The following is a 15,362-nucleotide window of genomic DNA, read 5'->3' as shown; positions in this document are numbered from 1 at the left end:
CTGACTGATTTTTGATACCTGCTTCACACTTACACTTCACAACACACTGTCTCAGATATTATCTATATTAACCCTCAATATGTGGCAGAGCCAACTGTAGTTTACAGACAGGAAAATGGTAGCACCAAAAGCTAAATGACCACCCTAAAGACAGAGCACAAATTCAGGTCTTCCGCATACAAACGTCACACCCTTTCTAGGTTCCCTCCCAAGGAAGGAGCTAGCAGGGTGCATCTGGAAAGAGACATGAAATCAACTCAGTCCTAGGCATCATCACTAGAGGTAGAAAATACAAAAAAGATGACCCAATCCCTGATCGAAAAGAATCCATAGTCTAAAGTGAGAGAAAGACATGTAACCAATTATCACCTGTGGTAGGAACAAAGAAGACAGAGTGATTAAATTCAAACAGGAAGATATCTGGGGGAAGATACATAGGACATGATGATTACTTCCAGGCAGGAAAATTGGTACCTGAGGAACAGGGAAAGGAGGGTCATTTTGGATGTTCAAATGTTACATACTTTGAATTGCATGCCATGTAAATCTGTTTCCCATTAAATGATACTTTGAGGATTCAATCAGCCAAATCCTGAATATGGAAAATTCTACAGGGTAAATGATCTGCTTTCTTCAACAAGCAAATTGCTCAAAAAAAGAGGGAAGGGAAATAAAGATTTGAGAAGATTTTGGTTGATGCTTCCTAATACAATATATGCACCTCGTTTGAATCCAGACTGTAATGCACCAATTTTAAAAAGACATTTTTGGGACCAGGGATATTTGAGTATAAACTAGCTATTAGAAGTCATTTAGGACATACTATTAATTTTGTTAGTTATTATTATCATATTGAAGTTTTTTTAAAGTACTTATCTGTTAGAGATAGAGACTGAAAGATTTTATAGAAGAAATAATATGATGCCTGAGATTTCCTTTTAAATATTTGAGCAAAAATAAATAAATGAATTAAAAATGAATGAATGAATGAATGAATGAATGAAAGGGCAAGTAGATGATAGAAGACTCACAAAAGGTTGATAATGTCTGAAGCTGGATGACAGTTCCATAAGGGTTCATTATACTATTCTCTCTACTCTTATTAATGGTTGAAATTTCTATAATGAAATGTTTAAATAAAAATTTTAAAATTAATTACCCCGCCCACCAAGAATAATTGAGAAGGAAAGTGTCACGCAGGAAACGTATCTGAGCTGTGTCCAGAAGGATGACCAGAAATTTTCTAAGGGGCCAAGGGCATTCCAGGCTGAGCAAAGACATACAGATCCATCACAAACCTCTCTCTGGAGGAAACAAAAGTATCTACACTTGACCCCAAACTCAACTTACATCCAAAAAAAAAAAAACCACCCTCTTGCTTGATGCCCCAACTCATCTCACTGTAGCATCAAAATCAACTGACCTATTCCAAATGAGGAAAGAGGGTGTGGGGTCAACAGCTCCACTCAGCGGCCTAGCAAGAAGCCCCAGTGTAGCCTTGAGAGGACAGGAAAGCAATTAACCTCTTTCAATTGGGTTCTGCCTGACAAAGCACTTCAGAAGCCAACTGAGTTATCTCAGGAACAGAGACTTCATCCCTCCTGAGTCATCCTAGACACCTTGTGCTCCCCAGAAACACACACCAGCCTCCCCAACAGTGCCTTGTAGATTAATAACCTCAGGACCACGGGATCCAGCCGATGTCGGGCTGGCAGCCTAGCCCATCAGCACAAAAACATGTCCAATGAGAAGGTCCTCCCCTCCTCACTCCCAAGCCCGTAGCCTCAATCTCCACACAGCCCCCTGCTCACCTCCAGCTGCACACAGCACGCTCGCTGGCTTTGCAGCTACTGCAGGACTTACCCAGTCCTGGCCTGGCTCCGATGGGTCCCCTGGGCTCCTTACCTTGGATCGAAGCTGCAAGTACTCCTCTGAACCATAGGGGACACTCCTCAGGGAGGTGAGATAGTCATAACTGATGACAGCTGTCTGTGAACCAAGGAAAAGAAAGGCTTAGTGCCTGGGCATCAAATATTGCTCCTCGGCCCCTGCCCTGCAGCTGCAGGCCCCTGACACAGGCAGCATATCCTGAGAAGGAGACAACCCCTCCGCTAAGATGGTCTGCCCCCCAGATCTTAGCCTGGCTGTCAATCAGGGCTCTGCACAAATGCCACCTCTGTAGAGAGCCCTAATCTAAGGCTGCCCCACCCACCAGCAACTCCCTATTATTTATCATAACAACATTATCATATCCAAAATTACCTTGCTCATTTGTTTCCTTGTATGTGGACTATCCTCTCTTTGCTAGAATTTCAGCTCTATAAACACAGAGGCCTGTCCTTCCCATTCATCACTGTACCCCCAGCACCTTTTTACTGTGCCAGGCACATAGCTAAATGCTCCATAAAGACTAGTTTGTTTGTTTGTTTGTTTGTTAAGTTTTATTTATTTATTTGACAGAGAGAGAGACAGCCAGAGAGAGAGGGAACAGTAGGGGGAGTGGGAGAGGAAGAAGCAGGCCCCCAGCAGGGAGCCCAATACGGGGCTCGATCCCGGGCCCTGGGATCACACTCCAAGCTGAAGGCAGCCGCTTAACTACTGAGGCACCCAGGCGCCCCTCTGTAAAGACTAGTTGAATGAATGCTGTTGGATAAACTTATTATCCTAAATAAACATTGTTTTATATTCATGTTGCTCTGATAGCCTGAGTTTTGATTCTGGGTCCCTTGGCCAAAAGTCCAAGAGAAGTCCCCATATCCTTGGTGAATCAGAAAATTACAGGCTTCCAGATATCGCAGACATGGAGGAGGCTGGAGGACTACCCAGGCCACAACATCTTTTAGAATTCTACTGAGCAACTGAGGCCCAGCTTCCAAGGCTGATACTGAGAGAAGTCTATGCCCTTGTCTACACCCCTAAAGCTTTACTCCACTCAACATAAACGTGTTAAACGCCAACCACAAGCAAGAGGTGGTCACTGAACAATGCACAAGGCCAACCAAGACCGGAGCCCTGGACTTTAAAGAATGCACAGCCTAGTGACTGGTTTATAAAGCACTGGTAAATAGCTTCCTGGCTCATTTCCAGCTACAGTTGGCCCTTGAACAACATGGGTTTGAACTGTGTGTGTCCACTTACACATGGGTTTTGTTGTTTTTTGTTTGTTTGTTTTTTGTTTTGATAAATTGCAATACGGTACTGTAAATGTATTTTTTTTCTTCCTTAAGATTTTCTTCATAACATTTTCTTTTCTCTGGCTTACTTTACCGTAAGAAACAGTGTATGATACATATGACATACACACAACATGTTAATCAACTATTCAAGTTATCTGTAAGGCTTCTGGTCAACAGTAGGCTATTAGTCGTGAAGGTTTTGGGGAGTCAAAAGTTATATGTGGATTTTTGACAGCATGGGTGTTGGTGCCCTAACCCCCAAGTACTTCAAGCGTCAACTGTATACAAATCCCTAAGGTTCCATCAAAGCCTGCTTCTCCGAGGGCACTGATCCTGACTCCCAGCCTACAGGTCTCACTCCTGTGTTTGAGGTCCCATAGCAGCAGTCACCTGAGTCACACATCTTGACCCCATCCATGGCTTTAGATTGATTGTTTTTTGACCCATTCATGTGAGCACTCCGCAGTCATAAGCTCCTTCAAAGCTGGATTGAGGTGGGATGGTTCATTTCTACCTCTCAAAGCATGTAAGACAATGCTGGGCCCCCAAAAGGCCCTCAGTAAACACTCGGGAATCATTTTATATCCCATGGCCTATTTATCTATTTATCCATCTAGGTTCTATGACTAGCTCAGGAGAAGACTTCACAACACTGAGGTTTAAGGAAACAATCAGACAACAACCCAAACAGACCGTGTATCAGAATCTATCCACACCAAGGGGAAGAAAGGACGAGCTCATCCTGCAGCAAAGGAGGAAAGAGAGCACTGAAGCATGTGGCAATCTACCCACCAATCGGGCAGTTACATATGCATGTCCGATGCATAGGTTGCGTTGCTCTCAGCAGCGTTAAGAGGACATGATCACACAGGAAGGATGCTCCCGGGCCACGGGAGAAAAACCTCTAGTGGTGAAATATTCACCTCAGATTCTCTGTTAGTTTGGGGGTTGGAGAGGGATCGTCACAGTCCTCCAAGGCCCAGCTGCTCTGAAAACAAGCCCTGCCTCAGGAGCCACGCACACTAGCTCACGGGAGGGAAACCAGGGTTTCTGATAGAATTTCATCAAAGCTGCAGAGTCTTTCCATATGCATTGGCTGAGGAGTACCGGCCCAGGTCTGTCGCTAAAATAAGACACAGAATCTAAAAAAATTAACATAAATAAAAATAAAAATAAAAAAGATACAGAATCTAAAATGTAAAGGCTTCACAACAGAGACCGTGTGCAATCCCATTCTATAGGGGTTTGTATGACCGAGGTGGGGCATCCAAGAATACAGACACAGGAGGGCACGCAGCCATGCCTGTGCAGCTGAGCCGAGGGAGCCCTGCACACGGACGGGTGCACGTGTATCTCCACGTCTGCTCCGTGCATGAGAAAAACCTACCGTAGCAACTGCGCGGCCCACCCTCACAGCACCAAAGTCATTAGGATCCAAGTACTTGTTACTGTAGAGGTAGAGGCCCGAGGCAGCCAGAGCCGCGCCGGTCCACGAAGCAAGCTGGAGAGCCCTTCTGGCCATGCTCCCAGACCCTGCGGAAGGAAAGGTGACAACAAGGGACAGCTGAGTTCCATAGTTAGTCAGACCAGCGCTCAAATTCAGGCTCTGCCACTTAAATGGATTACACGACCTCGGGTCGTTTTCTTAATCTGGTTGAGCTCCGCTTCCTTACTTGTAACACGGGATGATGACTACCTCAAAAGTTGTTGGGATAAAATGAGATCGTATATATAAAATGCTTAGTGGAGTATCTGGCACAAGTCAACTCTCAAAGTCATTATTCCTTGCACAGGTACCTTGCCAGGTACCGCTCTAGGCACAGGGGGTGAGGCAGCAAAACAGAGTTCTGGCCGACATGGTGCGTATGCTGTAGACGGGACAACAGACCCGCAGCACACAGACATGATAGAAGAGCAGCGGGTATTAAGTGTGGAGAAGAAGATCAAAGAGGGTAAGAGGAAGGAGGATGCATATGCACAAAGATGCTATTTTAGATAGGGCAAGTGGCAGAGTGTGCTAATCCTTGTTATTTATAACCATTATTTTACCACCGCGCACACATAGGTGTCATTATTAACCCTCCGTGCCCAGGTTGGAAGTGCTCAGGCCGCAGCCAAAACGGCAGCTCGTCACAATCAGCCAGAGAAGCTCTCTACGTCTGGCTGATTTCCAAAATATTTATTTCAGTTAGAGTAAACTGCCCCTTGTCTAGATCGTGAGCTCCCTGAGGGCACACGCCATGACTGTTATGCTGTCCACTCACAGTCCTGCAGGGCACTCTGCGATTAGGGATCAATATCCACCTGCTGAGTTGATCTGCTTAACCAGACGCATTCCCAGTCAGTGGGATCAAGTGGGCTCAAGGCTCTCTGACGCCCTTCCCCATCCTACTTGTAGCAGCTCAGTCCACCAGGTGGACTGTTGGAGCTTTGGGGGGCCACTGTGCCCCATAGGCTGTTTCCCCTTCAATTTCTGGGAACTTTGCATCAGACTAAAATCCTTGACCAGAGCTGCAGGCAGCAGGAGAGAAGTCCCACCCAGGAGAAGTGAATCACCGAGCCACCCGCATGTGCAAACCCTGTACAGATGCAGCAGGAAGATTCAGGTCATCCCTGTTTGCTTCTGCTCTGGACTCTGCCTGTGACCAACCCCTCCCTATTCTGTGCCTCTGTTTCCCCTTTGTAGGAAACTATTGCCTTGTCTTCATTTTCTTTAAAATCTATTTGGACTCATGTCTCAGTATAGCCACAGACTTTTTTTAAGTAGTCACAGGTATATCTTTTTACCCTTCTTCTACTTTCAACTTACATTTTATACTATTTCTCTAAATGACATAGAGTTGATTTTTTCTGCTTGCATTTAATATAACTTATGTATGTAGATTTAATTTTACTATCTTCTTCCATTTCAAAAATGCGGATTTATTACACCACATTAACAAAATGAAGGATAAAAATCACATAATCATCTCAACAGATATAGAAAAAGCATTTGACAAAATTCCACACCCATTTATGATTAACAACTCTCAACAAAGTAGGTACAGGGGAACATACCCCAACATAATAAAGACCATATATGACAAGCCAACAGCTAACATCATACTCATTGATGAAAGGCTGAGAGCTTTTCCTCTTAACATCAGGAACAGAAGAAGGATGTCAACTCGCACCTCTTTTATTCATCATAGTACTGGAAACCCTAGCCAGAGTAGTAGGCAAGAAAAAGAAGTAAAAGCCATCCAGACTGGAAAGGAAGAAGTAAAACTATCACTATTTGCAGATGACATATTATACACAGAACACCCTAAACAACCCGCCAAAAAAAAACTGCTGGAATAAACAAATTCATTAAAGTTTCAGGATACAAAATCAGCATGCAAATACCTGCTGTGTTTCTCCACACTAATAGTGAATAAAGAGAAAGAGAAATTAAGAAAGCAATCCCATTTATAATTGCATCAAAAATAAAATACCAAAGAACCAATTTAACCAAGGAGGTAAAAAACCTGTACACTGAAAATTATGAGATATTAATGAAGAAATTAAAGACACCAATAAATGGAAAGTATTCTGGAAAGAATACTGTTAAAATTTCCATATTACCCCAAGCAGTCTACAGATTCAATGCAATCCCTATCAAAATTCAAATGGCATTTTTCAAAGAAATAGAACTATCCTAAAATTTGTAAGGAACCACAAAAGACCCAGAATAGTCAAAGAAATCCTGAGAAAGAAGAACAAAGCTGCAAGTATCATGGTCTCTAATTATACTATTATATTACAAAACTGCAGTCATTGAAACAGTATGGCAGTGGCATAAAAAGAGAAACATACATCAATGAAACCCAGCAGAGTCCAGAAATAAACCCATGGGGAAAGGACAGTCTTTTCAATGAATGGTGTTGGGAAAACCAGATGACCACATGCAAGAGAATGAAACTGGACCCCTATCTCATACCACACACAAAAACTAACTCAAAACGGGTTAAAGACTTGAACGTAAGATCTGAAAACATAAAACTCCTAGGAAAAAACATAGGCAGTAAGCTCCTTGACACAGGTCTCAGCAATGACTTTTTTAATCTGACACCAACAGCAAAAGCAACAAAAGCAAAAATAAACAAATGGGACTATGTTAAACTAAAAAGTTTCCACACAGCAAAGGAAACCATCAACAAAATGAAAAGGCAACCTACGGGATGGGAAAAAATATTTCTAAATCATATATCTGAAAAGGGGTTAATATCAAAAATATATAAGGAACTCATACAACTCAATAGTTTTAAAAAATCTAATTAAAATATGGGCAGAAGATCATGAATAGACATTTTCCAGGGAAGACATATAAATGGGCAACAGGAATACGAAAAGATGCTCAATGTCAGTAATTATCAGGGAAATGCAAATCTAAACCACAATGAGATATCACTTCACACCTGCTAGAGTGGCTCATAACAAAAAGACCAGAAATAACAAGTGTTGGAGAGGATATGAAGAAAAGGGAACTCTTGTACACTGTTGATGGGAATGTGAATGGGTGCAGCCACTCTGGAAAACAGTATGGAGGGTCCCCAAAAACTTAAAAATAGATCTACCATATGATCCAGCTATTCCACTTCTGGGTATTTATCCAAAGAAAACAAAAGCATTAACTTGAAAAGATATATGCATTCACATGTTCACTGCAGCATTATTTACAATAGCCAAAATACGGAAACAACCTAAATGTCCATCAATGGATGAATGAATAAAGAAAATGTGACATATAGGCAAATATAATGGAATATAATTCAGCCATAAAAAAGAATGAAATCTTGCCTTTGTGATATCATGGATGGACCTGGAGGGTATCATGCTGAATGAAGTAAGTCAGAGAGAGAAAGACAAATACCATATGATCTCACTTGTGTGTAGAACCTAAAAAACAAAACAAAACAAAACAAAAAAAACTCACAAATACAAAAAACAGATTGGAGGGGGTGGGCAAAATGAAGTAAGTAAAGGGGGTCAACATATACAAACTTCTTTTTTTTTTTTTTAAGATTTTATTTATTTATTTGACACAGAGACAGCCAATGAGAGAGATAGCCAGCGAGAGAGGGAACACAAGCAGGGGGAGTGGGAGAGGAAGAAGCAGGCTCCCAGCAGAGGAGCCTGATGTGGGGCTCAATCCCAGAACGCAGGGATCACGCCCTGAGCCAAAGGCAGATGCTTAACAACTGAGCCACCCAGGCGCCCCAACATATACAAACTTCTAGTTATAAAATAAGTAATGGAGAAGTAATGTGTGGCATGGACTGTAATTAATAATATTTTATCATATATTTGAAAGTTGCTAAGTGTAAATCCTAAACGTTCTCATCACAAGAAAAAAAAAAATTGTAACTATGTGTAGTGAGGGAGATTATTTAGATTTACTGCAGTCGTCATTTCCCAATACATATAAATACTGAACCACTACATTGTATACCTAAAACTAATATGTTATATGTCAATTATACTTCCATTTAAATTTTTTTTTAAAAAACACACAAAAATGTAGATTCTGAGGTCCATCCGCTAGCCCACTGAATCACCAACTCTGGGGGTGGGACTCAGGAACCTCCATTCTAATAACATAACGGGTGACTTTTATGCAAGCTAAAATTTGAGAACCACTCTTCTAAATATTTTCTTTTTAATAAAGAGGCTGCATGTGGGGGCGCCTGGGTGGCACAGCGGTTAGGCATCTGCCTTCGGCTCAGGGCGTGATCCTGGCATTATGGGATCGAGCCTCACATCAGGCTCCTCCGCTATGAGCCTGCTTCTTCCTCTCCCACTCCCCCTGCTTGTGTTCCCTCTCTCGCTGGCTGTCTCTACCTCTGTTAAATAAATAAATAAAATCTTTAAAAAAAAAAAAAAGAGGCTGCATGTGTTCAAATCCATCATTGAAACTATGCCCAAAAAACAAGCCTTCTAAGTTTATCATACTTCCTCCCAACCCCAGGTATCTGCGATCACCCCATAAGAGTGACTGCAAACAATTATTTTTAAAGAAATAATGTAAGAAACTCATTTGTTCCCCTAAACACAAATGCTCTGGCCCAGCTCTTTGTTCAGTTCCTAACTCTGAAAGAAAGGGGTGTCTAAATAAAAAGAAATTAAAACCTTGCTTTTTGTAGAATGGGCTTTATTTTCTTTATATATTTTTTAATATTCTCTTTATTTATGAAAGCCTCCCTAGCCCCACATCATTCCGCCAGCTTTTAATTTTTTTTCCGCCAGCATTTTAATAAGCCAAGGGCTCCTTCCAGACAAGAGACATGGTGGTTGAGAACATGCACTCCAGCAGGCCTAGGTTTGAGCCCCTACACTTACTTACCAACTGGGTAAGCAGGCAAATTGCTAACTCTCCCTGACTCTCGTGACCTTGTCTATAAAATGGGGATGATGACGGCAGTGTCTACTAGATGGGGTGGTGAGGGACGAGGAAACCATGCAAAATGTATAGCCAGGTGCCACCTACACAGTATGAACACAGTAGCAACTGCTATTACCACTCATCTCTTATTATTATAATTAACATGATGATGACTATTATCAATTATTTCCTCTCCCAATGCCATGCTTTGGTAAAGGACCTTACTTACTCCCCGCCTATCAACCTCTGGAGGACTTCTGCAGGCCTCACTTCTAACATCCTGGCAGGCCCCCACCTAACCCTACCTTTCACCTTGCTCTCTACACCCTCTGCGTATAGTGTTTTCTATCAAAAAGGGCAGCATGCTCAGTTCACCCTCTACCTTGTCCGCCAAGGCATGGGTTCCCAGCTGGACCCGGAAGCAGGCCTTACACTGGGCTCCATGTCCTCAGCTCCTTATACATCTTCCTTAAGATCATCAGTGCAAGAATGTCCATGAGGGGTGATCCAGGGACCGTTCCCATCAGGGCCTGCAGAGAAGCCCACATTAAAAAGGTCATATGGGGGGGGGGGGGCACCTGGGTGGCTCAGTCGGTTAAGCACCTGCCTTTGGCTCAAGTTACGATCCTGGAGTCCCGGGATCAAGCCCCATTTCAGGTTCCCTGCTTAGTGGGCAGTCTGCTTGTCCTTCTCCCTCTGCTCCTTCCCCCTCCCCACTCCTGCTCTCCCTACCTCTTCCTCTCTCTCTCTCTCTCTCACTCTCTCTCTCAAATAAATAAATAAAAAGGTCATATGGAGCCACTGGTGGCCAGGAACTCAGCCTCTGGAGCCAGGAAGAATCCTGCTCTGCTGCTCACCAGTTGTGTGACCCTGAGCAAGTCACAACCTCTTGGAGCCTCCCATGTAATTATCTACAAAAGGGAGCTCTTGACAGTATCTCTCTCCTAGGGTCACTGTGAACATTAAATGAGATGCTGCTTTAACATAATGCCTAACAGGGCACCTGGGTGGCTCAGTCAGTTAGGCATCTGCCTTTGGCTCAGGTCATGGTCCCAGGGTCTTGGGACTGAGTCCCGGGATCAAGTCCCATGTCCGTCCACCTGCTCGGAAGGGAGTCTGCTTCTCCCTCTACCCCCACCCCCCTGCTCATCTCTCTCTCTCTCAAATAAATAAAATCTTTAAAAAAAAAAGATAACATAATGCCTAACATATTAAGAAATAAGACTTCTTTTCCTTAGTGTTATTTTAAACTTCCTTTCTTCTTCCCAGAGACACTGACGAACTGATGTAGAAGAACTCCTAGCACCTGGGAGACCAGGATTTGGCACAACCTGTACAATTTCTAAAGCAGGGGAGGAAGGCCACCCTATCTTGCTTTAACTGCGCAACCATTCCCCCTTTCAAACCATTTCCCCACATCCCATCTGACCTTTACTTTCCGTCCAGGTCATCATCATCCCAACCTTCACGTGCACACATATTATCCCACATCCCCTCCACCAATGACAATGTCCAAATTCTCTAGCAAGGCATCCAAGACACACCCCTACTCTCATTCCACCCAACCTTGCCAGCTTCATCTCCCAAATACCTCTTTACACTCAACAACCCCCCATCCTTCTCTGAAGGATTTTGTGAGCCAGTCGCTTAGAGTGAGTTGCTCCTTCCTATCTGGTCTTATTATGCACTGCTTTTTTCTCTGAAGATCTGGTCCTGTATCTGCCTCTTCTACTGCATGCAAAGGGCAGAATTTGTTAACATATTACATAACTAATTAACAAGTCTGCTAACAAATACATGATTGAGTGAGTAAAAGAATGCATTTTGTCCCCATCTATTCTCAACATGGCAACTTCAGCCCAATTATGTACTCCCCTCCTCTCAACTCCCTAATGGCCCCCACCTCACTCAGATGAAGACCCAAGGCATCGCCCTACAGAGGGCAGCCCTAGACAATATATAAAGTGATGCCTGTGGCCAGAAGTGGCCCAGGGGCTACAGTTTGCCAAACCTGCCTTAACATAACAGATGCCCCAGAAGTATTTACTGAATGATTCAAGGGAGAAACTGTACCCCATGAGGGCCTGCACTGAGCCGGTAACAACACAGGTCCCCAGGTGAGAATCACCTCAGGGCTGTCAATTGGATGCCATCCTCCCCCAGCTATCCCCAGCACCACCTCCCAGCTCTTGCCTCTTTTAAACCCTATCTTCCTCATGCACCATCCTCCAGGCCTGTCCCTGTGGGCAACGAGGCTGCCCCTAGCCTTGAGATCACCCACCCTGGGAGGGGAAGCCTCAGCCAAGCAGACACAATTCCCAAGACCCGGTTTTCATGCAAATGTCCTCAGTAATAAAAGAGGTGGAAATTGAAAAACATAAAATAGATGATATAGGAGCCAAAGTACATCTAAATAGATTGGAGCTGGAGTTTTCCATCAGGTGTCGGTGGGTCTTTAATATGTAAATGAATCGCTTCCCTCGGGGTATTTTAAAAGACCCTGTCAGCCGTGAAATATGTCTGTCGATGAAAAACACCTTTCATTATTAAACCCTTTGCTAATGAATCGACTGCCCTGTTCTGTTTGCTTGTCTGACTTTCACCTGAGTAACCTCTCACAGAAGCACTCACTTTTGGGGAGGGAAGGGAGCTTGACGACACCACACGGAGACCCTAACACCTAAACGTCGAATAACAATATTAGCAATGACTAACCTTTACAAAGCCCCTTGCACTCATTATCTCCTTAGATACTCCACACAACCCAGTAAGATGAGACAAATATTATTATCATCCATAGGCATAAATAAGGACAGGAAGGAGCAGAGGGGATGAGAGATTTTCCCAGGTGACTCAGCTAGGAAACGGAAGCGTCAAAGCTTGAGCCCATCTATGGCACATGACCTCCTTCACGGACTTGCAGGGTTCCGTTCACCACTGTTCTTACCACTGTTCGCAGGTAACCGTGTCAGTCACTGTGGGCAGCGACTTTGATTTCTGACCCAAACAATGGCAGCATGTAGAAGACATTGCGTGGAGCCCTGGAAATCAACATGTCAGAGTATCAACTGGATACTCGGGTTCACCAGAAACAACCCATCCCAGTCTGTGAGACATTTAGGAGAGCTGTGTTATTGTTGGATCTTCAAGAAGAATGGACTCCATCTTGCTGGACCATAAAGGAACACCCCAATGGGTGATGAAACAAGGCAAAAGGTCAAGTGTGGAAAGTTCTACGAATGGGAAGTTGACTGTCAAATGAAATGTCCATCCCCTGGACACAACTAAACGGGGAACCAACCACTTACTATTTGTGGTGGGCCAATAAGTGGCTAGGCCACCCACCCACAGCCTTCTCCCCATGCCACATCCCAGGACAAGAAGCATGGAATCACCGTTCCCTGCTTGGTGCACAGGTGAGAATGGCCAGAGGAAAAGCACTTTGGGATCTAATTCTAGCAATCCCATAAGTGACCACAGCCTCCTCCCATTTCCTAATGAGGCTATTAGAGAAATTGATTATTATTTCTTCTGGTCTGCTCCCAAGACTGGAACAGACCCAATAAGAGTGATCAGGTTTTCAGGAAAACCTGAAAATGTTTCCTGATGTGGCTAAAAAGCAAACAAGATAGATGATACCATCATGTCTCAAGTCTGGAAAGATGCAGAGCCGATGCAGGGACCATATAGGTGGTCTGATCAGGTTTCTAACCTGCCCCGCCACCAATGATGCAGCCCAAATGTAATCATATTCCCTTTCCTAGGGTTTGATGCCCAGAAGGTGGCTGAATCAATATTGATTAAAGAAAGAAATCCCTGGCCGATGCCAAGGTCCCACAGCAGACAGGGAAAAATAAATCTCACCCAAGCAAGGAATAGAAATTCTCCACTCAGTTCATCCTGAAAAAGTGGGGACTCAGGGAAAACAGTGGAAAACCAAACATAAAGAGCACGTGCCAGGTAAGAGGTGGGTCACTGGAATCCCTCTGACACAAAAATCTAAACCCAGGAGATTTAGTGAGTGAGTTGGGGGCCAGGGGTCTGAGCAGAGAGTGGGGGAATGGATGTCAGAACCAAGCACTATTCTTATCTTATAGGTCCCTTGTCTGACAAGAAAATGTATCTAGCAGGAAGGAATAAAACGCAAACTCTCCCAGCAGGGATCAAATCTTACATCTGTGAGGGCTACTGAAAAAGAGCCAATCCAATAACGACACAATAGAATATGATGTAACCCAGGAAAAATGACGCAAGTGTAGAATTCGTGAAAATTTGTATATATAACAATGTAGGGGCAAATTAACAGCGTACACAGTAATATGCACATGTTTACCATAACTATAAAAAGTTAAACCGGCAAACAAGGACACAAAGGCCCATAACCTGGTGTGAAGAAAGAGTTGGTGCTTTAAGTTCACAGGACTTTTTTTCCTATAAAGCAGTAGTACTCAAAAGTAAGTCCCGGGCAGCATCTCCATCTCCTAGAACATATTAGAAATGCAAATTTCTGCTCCCCATCCCAGAGCTGGTGAATCAGAAACTCTGGCGATGGGGTCCAGAGTTCCGTGTGCTAACAAGCCCTCCAGGTGATTCTGATGCAATTTGAGAAACTGAGAAATAAGAAAATGCTTAAAGAAAACATATGATGGCACAGATAAAGTCTAACTCACTTTCAACTCGACAAGTATCTCTTGAGCACCCACTAAGTGCCAATTATCATGGACGTAATCAATAAATACTTGTTGAATCGGCTGACTTCCTACCTAGTAGGAAGTAAACGCCACTTAACCTGGGGACAGAGCTGTGCTAGGTGTCTCCCAGAGGCTGCTCGGCACATTTATAGCAAGAACTGGAAGTGCAGGGCCCCGAAAGGTGCGGGAGATCAGGGGCGCTCCGGGGCACGCCGCGAGTCCAGGCGGAGGGTAGGGTTTTGTCTGCGTTCCCTGCTCTCGCCCAGACCACGCCCAGCCCGCCGCCGCCCGCGCCCCGGAGCCCGAAGACCACCGAGGGAGAGGTAGCCTGGGTGAGCCTCCTGATGCCCCCTCGTCCAGCTCCAGTCCTGCGTACGTCCGAGACCGCGCACCGAAGTAGCCAGTCCGCGCTTACGCCCACTGGCTAACCTGGCGGGAGAGTCTCCGCAGAGGGGGCGGGGCCCTGCCGGTCACGTGGCCACACACCGGCCCCGGTAACAAGGTCACAGGCCAGGGGTTCCTTCCCCACGGCCCGAGCGGAGGTAGGCGCCCGGCGCATCTACACCGCCTCCCCCGCGCTCTACGCGCGGTGCGGCCCCGGCCCGCCTCCCCTACTCACCCCAAGGGACACGGAACGCGGCGCCAGTTTCCACTCCACACGCGGGTGACGGAGTTCGCAGGGACTTCGCTCTCCGCCACCCGCTGATTGCGCCTAATGAAGCGGAGGTGCCGCGCGGCCTGCCGGGACTTGTAGTCCGTGGTTCCCTAAGCCTCGGGCACTCGAGCCGCGGAACCCGCGCTCCTCCTGGACCGCTCCATCCGAGGAGTCAGAGGGGTCAAGACACCTTACCCGTTTCTGTGCCCGGCTGCGGACACACCGTGTTTCTGAAAACTTGTTTCGAATAGTCTTTCCGAAGGAGGCATAGATTCGTGTTCAGTGGAGGATGGAGTTGTGGGTTTGTGTATTTTAAATATGGTGTTAGAACAAATAGGCGAGGAAGACATTTACTGACGGTTGCCGAATGGTGAGAATGTGTTGATTAATCTTAGTTATCTTTGGCCCCCATTCGTTCATTCATTGTTCTGTTTCGC

At 44.8% G+C, this 15,362-nt stretch overlaps 1 protein-coding gene across 11 annotated transcripts in view; it reads right to left on the bottom strand.

Moving 5' to 3' along the window:
• The window catches only part of ADCK1 (aarF domain containing kinase 1), a 143,295-nt gene extending 128,299 nt beyond the window's left edge, over positions 1-14,996 (bottom strand). For 10 of the 11 annotated variants that reach the window (XR_006781452.2, XR_015721836.1, XR_015721837.1 and 7 more), the window contains exons 1-3: positions 14,890-14,996; positions 4,564-4,709; positions 1,906-1,989 (exon numbers count right to left, since the gene is read on the bottom strand). Coding sequence is in view for 2 of the 11 variants with exons in the window: in XM_087856157.1 (XP_087712283.1) it covers positions 1,906-1,989; positions 4,564-4,698 (219 nt within the window). In the remaining 9 variants the exon portion in view is untranslated. Of the gene's footprint in view, positions 1-1,905; positions 1,990-4,563; positions 4,710-7,997; positions 8,097-14,889 lie in introns of all 11 variants that reach the window. The other variant, XR_015721838.1, reaches the window with a different exon arrangement.
• Between the last annotated feature and the right edge of the window lie 366 nt (positions 14,997-15,362).

The sequence above is a fragment of the Ursus americanus genome, chromosome 26 (genome assembly GCF_024610735.1).
Source record: "Ursus americanus isolate L20-20 chromosome 26, mUrsAme1.1.p, whole genome shotgun sequence".
NCBI lineage: Eukaryota > Metazoa > Chordata > Mammalia > Carnivora > Ursidae > Ursus > Ursus americanus.
This window is presented reverse-complemented; position numbering and strand designations above follow the sequence as displayed.